Genomic DNA, 13,153 nt, shown 5'->3' on the forward strand with positions numbered 1-13,153 from the left:
TGTTTTTAAGAGTCAACACAATATATTAAAAAATTACTTCTTGAAAGAATGGGTAAATAGATCAATAAAGTAGAATAGAGAGCCCAGAAATAGTTGCAGACATAGTCAACTGATATCTGACAAGGAAGCAAAGGCAATTCAATGGAGAAAGGATAGTCTATTCAACAAATACTTCTGGAACTGGACATCCATATGCAAAAACATGAATCTAAACATAAGCTTTGTACTTTTTTTTTTGTGGTTCAAACTAAAGGTGTTCATCATGACCATAAATACAGCATTCCTGATTCTGGAAAGGTGGCAGTGGTGGTACTACAATTTTCAAATCTCTCTAAATCCCCACATAAAACAGACAGTTCAACTAAAGAGCAAAACGAAAAAGCCATGGACAACTAGATGAGGATTAAAAGAAAAGAGCATTATATGTGATTACTATATGATCCAATAATGTAGATAAAGTACAACTATTTAGAAATAGGAGGGCGAGAAATGAGAAAAACATAGCAAAATTTTTTTGAATGTTTTCAGTAATTTATACTAGTAGTGGTAGTATTAGCATGATTATCCTGAGACTGTTAGGTATGTCCTTTGGAATAAAGTAAATGAGTAATTATGAGATATTCTAATTCATCCACTGTTTCCCTGCAAACTAGAATTTTTGGTATAAAAGATAGGAGATAGAAATGTAAAACAGAGGAGGTTAAATTTAAAACCCTGTAGTCCTGAATATAAATATGTAATATAAAATCTCTAACTCTCTCTACTAAAGAAAGCTAGAAACAATGACCAACCCAAAAACAACAACTCAATATTCCTAACATCTTGACTTGGGCTTAAAATACTATTTTCCATTTTTTAAAAAAAACATAGTGTCTTAGAGAAATGACTAATTCCAGGTCTGGGGCAGGAAACGTATAAGATGAGCATGGAATATATTGTCATGCCAGATAGTAGGGAAGCTACCAAGGACTGCTGAGGTCATGACAAAAAGAGGAGCCAACTTGAAGAGGCTCCCATTGGCCAAAGATAGGACAAACATCTTTCAAAGAATAACAATTACAATTTATGAAACTCATCAAATTGAATATATTTAAATCCATGCATTAATACTTCTATTTTTAAAATAATCAATTTATTATCTTGAAAACCAGTAAGTAGAAAAGAAAAAGACATTTATCCTGCTCATGAATATAACCATTGGGAAAACAAATAGGAGTTGAGTAAAAGTGTCTCTTTATTAAAGTATCCCAAGTAATAAATGAAAAAGAAATAATATAGTTAGAATATTACCATCTTGCAACCCTAATGAAGTAGGCACTGAACATCATTTGCTGCTAACATCAAAAAAGAGAAACAACCGAGAGAGAGAGAGAGAGAAAAGAGAAAAGAAAGAAAGAGAACCTGAAATTGTATGTTGACTGATTGAAGAACATACAACCCCATACAGTTTGCCAAAACTGACTACTAACATGCAGAATTTCCAAAGGACACAGAAACACATTGAACCATGCCATGAACATGCAAACAACAAAATCCAGACTGTGGGACACCACAGTTTCAACAGATAAATTTTAATGAAAAGAAAGGGATGGATGGGGAACTTGTAGGTTTAAAGAGATTTAAGATATACATTAAAATGTTGTGAACGGATAATATCAAATTATGGTTTCTAGGGATATGCACTTAAGTGATAAAATCTATTTGGGCATCCCAATTAAAAAATGGGCAAACACCCCGAGCAGACATTTCTCAAAAAAAGACATACAAATGGCCAAAAAGCACATGAAAAAACATGCTCAAAATCGCTAATCATCAGGGAAATGCATATTAAAAACCACAATAAGATATCATCTCACTCCAGTTAGAATGGCTATTATCAACAAGACAGAAAATAACAAATGCTGGCAAGGATAAAGAGAAAAGGGAACCCTTCCACATTGTTGGTGGGAATGTAAATTGGTACAGCCACTGTGGAAAACAGTATGGAGGTTTCTCAGAGAACTAGAAATAGATCTACCTTATCACCCAGCTATCCCACTACTGGGTATATACCCATAGGAAACAAAATCATTATATCAAAAAGACCACCCGCACTCCCATGTTCATCACAATGATATTCACAATATCCAAGAGACAGAATCAATCTAAGTGCCCATCAACAAATGAATGGATAAAAAAAGTGTGGTGTATATACACAATGGAATACTATGCAACTATAAAAAGAAATGATATCCTATCATTTGCAGCAATAGGGATGGAACTGGAAAACACCATGTTAAGTGAAGTAAGTCAGGCACAGAGACAAATGCCACATGATCTCACTCATGTGGAATCTAAAAAAAAACAACATCAAAAAAGTGGTTCTCATAGAAGTAGAGAGTAGAATAATAGTTACCAGAAGCTGGGAGGGAAGGAGGGGTGCAGGGTAGGAGAAATGGTGGACTAATGGGTACAAGATTATGCTATCTACCCTAAGTGAATAATAGTGCAGTATATGCATGTATTGAACACACTGTACACCAGAAAAATGTATAAGTAAATGTTAAAATTTTTAAAAATACAAAAACCCCACAATCCTGTATGGGTATACAAGAATGTGAATAAAAGTAATAACAGTGGTTATTTTGGGGACAGGGAAGGGGTTAAGACTGTGACAGAGCACATGGAGGTACTTCTGGGTGCCTGTAAAGTCCTATTTCTTGACTTGGGTGGAAGTTCCAGGGGTGTTTCTCTTATAATGGCTCATTAAACTATACATTTATTTTGTGTGGTTTTCTTTATGTATATCTTATTTTATAATATAGAATTTTTTTAAAAAAAATCAGCATTCTTAAAATAGAATGTCTTTGTCATTTGGCTGAGAGCTAACACAGCACATGTATTTCCTTGGAATAAATATTTCTTAAACTTATCTTGGCTTTTCAGCTAATGCTTTTCTGTATGCCTCTTTTGTCAAATTTTACTATATTAATAGTTGATCACATTATTACTTTCCCATCAGTTACTACACCTAAAAATCACTGCAAAAAGAGCTTTAAATTCTTATGGGAAATACTGTCTTTGTGATGTTACATTTCCCTAGCCCTGACAACAGGTTTTATGGTTTAATAGCTCTGCTTATGTGTTTTTGACTAATTTGGTAAACAAGTTTGGGTGACCTTTTCTGAATAAGATATCATGAAATTAACATTATAGTCAGAGTGCATTATCGAATCTAAACAGTTAAAATATCTGCTTAAATACAAAAGTAAGGGAAGAATAAATAGTTGTCATCACATTATTGACAAAGGGAATGAATAAAATAGTTCTAGGGAGATGGTAATAACTTTCCAAAAGGAAGAATAAAGACTATGTGGAAATGTAAATGAAAACATCTATCATATTTATATATGATAATCTATACATACACCATTAAAATATATTTTTTAACGAATTTACTAATAAAATTTTCTTTTTCTGCACTATCTATGGCATATTTTTCAAAAGAAATTTTTTTCTTAGACTACATAACTCTCTGCTCTGTGCTTCTAATTAAGATACAGACTGTTGTTTAGAGCTCTGTGGTGTGAAATTAGACCAGCATTTTTCTAACATCCATAAAATAAATTTTAGAATGTTTCTTCTCTGAAAGAGAGATAATTCAGTCACAGAGAGATTATTTCTGTTTCCTTTGTTTTCTTTCTTTCTTTCTTTCTTTCTTTTTTTAGCTGCTTGGTAAGCCAATTTTCTACTTAGGATCTACTGCTAAAACTCACATGGTTCCATGTGTGGGCTTTATCCTTTCCACGGTCTGTTATAAAAAAAGACTGCTTTAAAACATTTTTTAAAAATTTGCTGTAAAGAAGTGATTCTCAACTTGGATGCACCTAGAGAACCCATAAAAGATTACTGATGCCCCATCCCCTCAGAGATTCTGATGTAACTGGTCTGGGTGGGCCCCTTTTTAAAAGCTCTGCAGGTGATTGTAATGTGTTGCCAAAGATCCTGCTCTAGGATCCTGCCACTGTCCAAATAAAAGCTCATTATCTTTTCTGATTGAACCTAGATGGGAAATGCTTTTTAAAAATTCTGTAGCTTAATAGATCCAAAGATAAATTTCTTGTCTACAAGGTTGTTATTTTTTTAGTTGGAATTTCAGGGTTTAAGAGCATATTATATCTTTATTCTGAAGACTGGCTCAAGAAGTCCTTTGGCTGCTAATAAAAAAAATTTTTAAAGGATATACCTGAATAATACTTTAATAGATTGGTGATTTTCGTTAACGATATTCTAAAATTTTTCTGCATTTCACTAAAGGATTATGTTTTCAAACACAAAAAAAAGAAAAACAATGACCTCCCTAGACATTTTTTCCAAAAGATATTCACCTTTTGCATACTGAATTTCACAAGTGGCTGTGAAAAAAGAAATCTTAACAAATTTTTCCAATAGGTTAATTTAGATAGAATAACTGAAAGAGCCAAACCCTAAAACAAAAGCTCTTGACTAATATATATTAATATATTAGGACTGAAAAGGGAGACATTATGCAATCAGTGGTTAATAAAAAAATCATGTGAAAATACACAACTTTATGAGAAAATATTCAAATACATAAAAGGGATAATTTACTAGAAATCCAAATTATGGAAAACAACTCGAGGAAAAAATAGAATTCCCAAAAAACAGCCCCTTAAAAATGGAATCAGTAATGAAAAAAATTTACCCTCCTTGAAAGACACCATACCCAGGCAGTTTTATTTATTATTTATTTATTATTTTATTTATTTTTTATTAGACAAACATGTGGGGTACAACGTTGATTTTCAATAATTGTGTAGAATGTGTGGTGGTTAGATCAGTGTAGTTAGCTTATTCATCATTACTATATGCAATCATTCTTTGTGTCCCTTGACCAATTCCTCATTAGCACCCCTGTCCTTTCCCCCTCCCTCCCCTTTTCCACTTCTAGTTTTCTAAACAGGCAGTTTTATAGGTAAGTTTTATCAAACCTTCAAGTATCAGATAATTCCTCTTGTTATTGTTTCAGAGAATAGAAGAAGAAAAAGCTAGCCAAATCACTCAACAGGGCTAGTACAACCTTGACATCATATCTAGAAAGGACAATGAAAGAAAGTAAGATTGTGTACAATTGAGCACATTGTGAATCCTCTTTAATATCTAAGTAGAATCAATCACACCCCACTGGCTCCCACTACAGCTTACACATACTCTATTTACAGCACCATTAATATTTTAATTCACTTGCAACACATTTTCATATGAGTATTTGTCTCTCACTGGTAGACACTAAGATGCTTGCAGGCAGGGATAGACATTTATTCATATCCTCTGGTATGAAATACAGTGCTTACTCCATGGTCATGCTCAATAGTTGCTGAATGACATGGCTATTTCAGTAGAGATACCATTAATATGTAAATGCAGGAGATTGAAAATAATGAGGCAGTGAGTAAATTCATTTGACTAGAACATAGGTTTATATAAGCAAGTAACATTGGAAAATTACATCAAAGCCAATCAGGGTGGGCTTTTCGGTGCTGAGGCTGAGTTTGGTTTTAGCATCTACTGAAGACATTTGAGTGGGGAATAGCTAAATCAGATCTGTACTTCAGAATCCAGATAAGCACTTTTTAGAGCTGTCAGGGTTTTGAAGGTAACTTATTTGGTTTAAATCCATCATTTTAAAAATAAGACTAAAACCAGACAGGGCAGGTGATCTACCCAAAGCCACAGAACACAGAATTAGCTAGCAGCAGCCAGAGCTTAGAGGGAGTAAACTTCATTAAGGTCACACAGTTAGTACATGGTCCAACCAACAGGCAACCCAGATTTGTTCAACTCCAAAGTCCACGATCTAGATAACACCAGGCAACAAGGTATGTAGTCCCCTCAGGACAGTCCTAATTTCATATATATAATGGACTAGTTTCAAATAAAGGTAATTTGTAAAATGACTAAAAGCTGATTTAATTATTTTTACTTTTATAAGACAGAATAATTAATAAAATTCTAATTAGCTTAATTACATTAAGTCATTTTGATGAAGTCTTTTACTCGATGAGCTTCTGGACCCAAGATCAATAAAATGGTGGGCATAAACAGGAAGTGAGTAGGAACAGAGCACTTCCTTAGCCTCACAAAATCCACATCTAAAGCACTACAGGTGACTTTAGTCACTGCAACAGAACTGGAAAAGTCCCAGAAAAGAGAAACTAAAAAAATCTATGGAGACTGAGAGAATTCTTAAGGAAGACATACATACATACATACATAAAACATTAGGACTCAGTCTTAAAAGACAGCCTGAAAATTTATTAAACCAGAAGAGGTACATAGGAACCTCGACTTGTTCATTTTATCTCGGAATACTAATTCTGGGAAATACTCCTTAAAGTCTGAAAGGTAATAGATTTAGAGGAAAATATAGGAAAATACTATTTTGCCAAGGTAAAAACTTAAAAAGGCGGGGGAGCTCTGTTTTTTAAGTTGTAAGAAAGAAAACTAAGGAATTTTGTACTCAAAATACTGGTACAGGGCTGGCCCTGTGGGCACTCGGGAGAGTGCAGCGCTTGGGAGCGCATCAGCGCTCCCGCCACAGGTTCGGATCCTATATAGGAATGGCCGGTGCGCTCACTGGCTGGGCGCGGTGCGGGCGACACCAAGCCAAGGGTTGCGATCCCCTTACCGGTCACAAAAAGACAAAAAAAAAAAAAAAAAATACCGGTACAAACTGAAACTGCACATATGTTCACATACATGAATGAATGATCAAACCACTGTCAGGAAAAACTACAGTGAGGATACTGTCATCATTTTGTAGAGTAACCCTTTTGGTGTTCCTGTCCGAGACAGGGTACTGAAGTGAGGAGGCCACTGCTCTACAGCCCTCCTGACATATTCTTGACCCAGCTATGGCTTGACACTGCAAGGTCTTGCACAGAATAGGCATTTGACAAATGTTTGTTAATTGACTAATTGAAGTTTGGAGAGGGTAATTAGTAACAGCTTTCACAGGCATGAAATCATGAGCACAGAGTCGTGATAGAACTAATAATAATAACAAGAATCACAATAGTGAACAGTGATTGAGAGTTTACTATATGTAGGTATCACTCTAAATGCATGTATTAACTTGCTTATCTTAATTAACTCTATTTTTCAAGTAATGAAATTATAGCACATAGAGGTTAGTAACTTGCTAAAGGACAGAGAACTAGGTAGCAACAGAGCTAGGATTTGAACCAGAAACCTGTACTCTTAATCACTACACTATTCCAGCCAGCCCTGGAATTGTCTGGGTATACTCTAGATAAGATATGTTTTAGGATCTCATATGTAATTTCCATTTTTGAATTATAGATTTAAAGTATTCACATTTATTTCAGAATAGAAAACTAATAATCCTATTTTATTTGCCCTTCATTAGAATGTATATTTGTTTTAGATTTACCTCCAGTCTTCCTTGAGCATAACCCAGGAGCAGCAGATTGGCTCTGTCCTTCTCAGAAGAAATGGGGGCCCAGGGCCAAGCATCATCACTGACCAGCGGCCACCAGCAAACGACTATATCCTGAACATAATTGATAGCTAGATGACGCTCTGCTGTCCTGTGTACTGGGCCAGGTATGTCATAATAGGAAATCTAATGGTTAAAAAAACATACAAGAAATATTTCTTTTAAAAGATGAAAAAATCCTCAAAGTATAACAAAAATTAAAGCATCTGTAAATGTAGATACATGCAAGTAAATACGCATGTTAAACGTGCTAAGAAGGTGTCAGAATTTACCAAATTCTTTTGACACATATATAAAAAAGACATATGTTCAAAATTCTCCCCTTTTTTAGCAGAGGAAAGGAAAAGGAGAAATGTGAGTTAGAGAGGAACTGGATGTAGCAATTCCAATCAATACCAAAATGTACAGTCATGGTTGCTTGACAGATCGACCTACACATAGGATTTAAGACCGGCTATATTAAATGACAAGTTCAGTACTGCTGACCAAGAGTGTCTGACTACTGTTTAAGACATAACACATTAACAATAACTGACAACAATAAAAGGAAAAACAACTTGAGGCAAATATCTCTTTAAAGAATATATGAAACGTACATATATATTCTGCATAATATGGATAAGCCACAGCATCATGCGTAAAAGTTTATGCAGCTTCTCAGAATTATGCTTCTCTTTCTTAGGAAGGATTTATAGAATTTATTATTCAAACTATGTTATTTTGGAACATGGTTATTTGAAAACATAAGCACGACACCATCTGGGTGACACATGCCAAGGAAATATAGATTGCACTGTATTTCTGCTTAAGGAATTAATGGAAGGTTGATAGCTTGGAAGGAAAAAAAAAAAACTATCTTGCCATTGCTGGTCAGCAATAATCGAACCACTTTCTGGGGATTAAGCGCATGGCTAAGCCTACTGGACCAGACACTAGCAAAGGGCAGGGGGTCTTCTTATCAGAGAAATGCTTCTGGAGCCAGTCTCACTACATGACAGATTGCTTTCATATTCCTGTCTGCAAGGCAACAAAGGATGGCAGTAATGCGATAATGCCAGAGTGCAATGGGTGTTAAGAACCCGTTGCATTTATGTATTGTATTTAGTAAATAATCAGGCTCATCCAAATTGTGATCTCACCACTCAACCAAGGCCATTAAAATCAAGGTTAATGCTTTAATAATCCTCTGCTATTTTTTTTTTCAATATGGTCAAAAGGAAGCCTTTTCTATTTGCATGGTCATAATATTATTGACCTCTTCATCCTCTGCATGCACATCAAAAGGAACTGAAATCAAAGTAATTACCAGTGTTGTTCTCTCATGGTAAACATTTAACTCCTTGTCCCTTCACTGTTAAATAAATTGAACTGGATTTTTTAAATGTATACAGGAAAATTCCTTAGAGGTCAATAATTTCAGGATATTTATCCTGCAATTTTCTTTGCCAAAATTATTTCAATCAGAAAGAATTAAATTATGGTACAGCTGTAAAGGAAAGAATTATAATACTCTATATCACTTCCTTGTTTTAAAATCCAAATGGGCAATGACAGACAACACAGACGTACTTTATGCTTTTAAGTGCATAATTTCAATTCTTATATTTAAGCTTTCCAATATCATTATTTTTATTTTCTTCTTATTTGAAATACCACAATGGAATTGCTAAGTATTTAAAAATATACATACATTATTTTGATGTCTGACTTGCCATGTAAGCATGTTACTTACAAATTTCTAGATGAGGAAATTAAGTTAAAAATGAGCGATTGGCATTTTCAGTTCTCACATAATGCAAATCACTTATGTTATTTGAAATCTCATGTTTCTTCTGAATTTTAAGGGTGTCAGTATTCTGTCATGATCAACAAGAGGGCAAGTAAAATGAACAAGTTTCTTAAAATATCCTTATAATGAACAAATGGCAGTTCTAAATATTAAATATCTATATTTTAAATACTGAATCAGGAAATGAAATTCATGGGCTTTTCAAAGGAAAACAGATAACTTCTCTAATGTATAGAAATAATATGGCATGCTCTTATTCCTAATTTCCCAAATCCAAAGGCAGAAAGAGTAAGTGAATAAGTAATACCTTTAATTAACATATAAGGAGCCATATACTAGGTCTATTTTTCACATCTTTTCATAAAAAAAAGATGATATCCTTACAGTTTCTCTCTGCTCTCATTAACAAATAGCTACTATCCTTCAGCTGAGAAGAGTTTTAACCAAACTATCCATCATACTTAAGATGAAGAAATCATCATACAAAATTTTATCTAATAGCATTAATGACACTTACCTTAAATGGTTTGAGTTAATGCATATTGGTGCATTTTAAGGACCAATATTAGTAAACAAACATTACTTAAAATAAATCTACAGTAAGGCATTCTGGAAAATAACATCTCCCTACGAATGCTAACACCATTTTTTTTTTTTGACTAGCCAAATATAATACATGAGTACAACTAATTTCCAGTTAAAGATAATCAATATTACATAAAGTTTTATAGAAGCTCCACAAAGCTGGCAAACAAAACCAGATTGCAGTTTATTGCCACGATAAAAAATATATTTATTTAATATATTTCACTCTGTGTTAAGAATCATTTTTATAAAAATAGATGTTTCTATTAAATAAAACTAAATCCTCCCCACAACACTACTACCTCAGTCATAAAAAGTAATAATCCCAAAGGTCAAAAGGTTAGATTAAATGCTACTTTCCCAAAAACGTGCACAGGTTTCAAGCCACAGAGGTGGCTTCTAAAAATCTTTGCCCTTGCTATAGATACTGTAGGTATGGCATAAGTGTGCATCTTTCCTAAGGAAGCCATATATCAGCTCTGTTCCCAGTGAACTGTCTCAAATCCACGTCACAGAGGCTGGATCAATCTTGCAAACACAAGTCATTGTTGAAAAGAGGCCTTGAACTGAAACAGCCTGGAAAATGTATTAGATACTCATCCTAGCAGAGTGTGCCTTCCCAGCAGTTAAAATGTAAGTGGCAAAACTTAGACACACGATTTAAAATAAAAATCCTGCCTTAACAGATATAAAGTCCCTAACACAAGGAAACAAATTACCTGGAGTTAGTGAAGGAAGAGATACTAACACACGAAGGAGATTTCTTTTTGCATTTATTCCAGTTATAGTCGGGGGGGCAGGGTCCCACTCCTTGTTTATTACACTTTTCTATTAACCTTTGAAAGTGCCTTCTTCCTTCTTTCCTTGCTTGTGAAGTGGAAACCACAGCAGCTATGCTAGCCTGGAAAGATGGTATGGGTCTTACGGGAAAATGAGAATGGTGTATATACTACCACTAGCAAGAAGACCATTTTCAAAAACGTAGCTTGTCTCTATTATCTGTCTTTGACTTCCATAAGTACTATATAAATTGCTCCAAACATACCATTGTTAGACCCCCATAGTGAAAGTAAAAAAGAAAACTTAGGATGGCCACTGTTTGTAGTGAATCAAGCTTAATCCTATAATAATTCTGGTTTTTGTGAAATCCAGAAATGTTCAAGAATAATGAAAATAAAATCAACTTGTGATACTCTAGTATATCTTAATAATTAGTGATATGACTACATAAATTGAAATCTTTACCTTATAATCCAAGGCTGAGAGTTTTTCCAGTCTTTTGTTTATATCAGGAGAATCCATCTTCTTGGTAAATTGAATAAAACATAGTTTGTTTTGTGCCAAAAATGATAAGATGATAAAACTATCAGTGAAAAGAGCTAAAAAACATAATTTGAAAATACCAAGTTAGAATAATACAATATTTTTCCCACTGAAATATTACGAAAAGCTATTTTCAGATGATAAACATTAACTGAAATAGCTAAAGTCTCCTAAATATCATAATGACATTTTACAAGGATATTGAAGATATTAGGAATAAGCAATAATCAATCTAATCACTCGTGGATTTGACATTTTTCTTTTCTTCCTGTGACTATTTCAACATACACTGATGTTAGGGGACAACCACGAAATGAGATATATATTTGGAATCAGGGTTAGAAAAGCAGAAAAGAAGGAGAAAAAAAAAAAAAGAAAGAAAAGCGTAAAAGAAAAACTATTTCACACCAGGATGTAGAGATGAAAACATTTACTTTTATTTGTGCTTAGACTTTAATCCTAAGTTTATATTCTCAGATATAAACCATCTGAGAATAAAGTGGATTTATCAACACTATGCTCTACCAAATGAGCTGACTGGCCAGCCCATAAAGTGGACTTATGAGGGGATACTGATCAGTGTTCTCCACCAATCTCTTTTTTTTTTATTTAAAAAATTTTCATTAATAAACCTTCTTTTGAGGGCACACAAGCTGAATGAAATAAAGCATATTATGCCCAATATGTACATTACATAAATAATAACGAAGATTAGCAAAACATTTTTATGGCTTTATTCCTAAAGCAAACAAGTAGTTAGAAAATTAATATCCATGGGTTACATAAAGAGCCATTAATGTTATATAAAATTATTACTAAAAGCACAAATAGAAATTTGAGAAATGTTCTGTATTGTTCCTTGGATAAAGAAATTTATAGAATGTTTTATACATTTTTCTTTACTTCCATACCCCTGGCTGTGCAAGCAGTGACCAATAGTGGATCTACACAATTATAGGAGAACCTGGAGAAGTGCCAAGAAATCATATTGTTATGATGGTCCCATGAGAGTGTATTATTTGGGTTACAAATAAAATAAACTAGTGGAAAAGATAACTCAGACACATGAATAGTGTGGAAGTCTTCTTTTAATTCTTACAGAGGAGCATCAATATGACAAAATCATCACAGCCACTATTTTACTTGCAGTGTCAATGAAGGGATCAATTATTAGACATATGAAAACGGAATCTCTTCCATAGGGAAGGTTCCTTTGCACCATGTCCTTATAAGGAAGTGGAAATAGCATGCTTATAATCCTACTCCCAGCTTCTTATTATCAGTAATGTTGTTAATTATAGCCATCCTGCAGAGTGGTTTTCTTTAGGATGATGCGATTATATCTGATTTATTCAGATGTAGCTAGTGAGAACACACAGTGGACAGAAGGTTTCTTTATTCTCACCTCTGTTCTTTTCTCTATACCATACTTTCCTTTGATTATTCAATTTACAATACTAACTATTTTCAATCTTTCTGATAATGCAATCTGTTTCTAGACCTTTTTACCTTGAATGAAAGAACATAACATTAAAAATTTAACAGCCAGCCTAGTACAGTGGAAAGAAAATGGGTTTTGCAGCCAGAACCTGTGTTCAAGTCTCAGCTCTGTCACTTTCTAGCTATACAACCCTGGGCATGTTACGTAGTAGCTTGGCACCAGTTTCTTTATCAATAAAAATGAAAATAAATATACCTTATAAGACTGTTTTCTTCAATTAAATGAAATAGGTAGGTTGGCACCCGGCATAGAGCCTTATAGCTCAGTAAATGTCAATATACTTCCTATTCAAATATTGGCTTTAAATATTTTTATGTACTTTGTACCAATTATATATTGATTGTAGTGTCACTTAACAGAACCAGATTTATCCAGTATGTTTGACATTGATTTTTGATGTTTAGAAAATATAGCTCAAAATCTCTCAAAAGTTAGG

General features: G+C 33.8%; 1 protein-coding gene across 1 annotated transcript in view; it reads right to left on the reverse strand.

Moving 5' to 3' along the window:
* WDPCP (WD repeat containing planar cell polarity effector) overlaps positions 1-13,153 on the reverse strand; it is a 300,778-nt gene that overhangs the window by 249,283 nt on the left and 38,342 nt on the right. The window contains exons 8-9 of the mRNA XM_063077774.1: positions 11,139-11,272; positions 7,454-7,645 (exon numbers count right to left, since the gene is read on the reverse strand). Coding sequence (XP_062933844.1) covers positions 7,454-7,645; positions 11,139-11,272 — 326 coding nt within the window. The remainder of the gene's footprint in view (positions 1-7,453; positions 7,646-11,138; positions 11,273-13,153) is intronic.

This window comes from Cynocephalus volans, chromosome 14 (assembly GCF_027409185.1).
Source record: "Cynocephalus volans isolate mCynVol1 chromosome 14, mCynVol1.pri, whole genome shotgun sequence".
Lineage (NCBI taxonomy): Eukaryota > Metazoa > Chordata > Mammalia > Dermoptera > Cynocephalidae > Cynocephalus > Cynocephalus volans.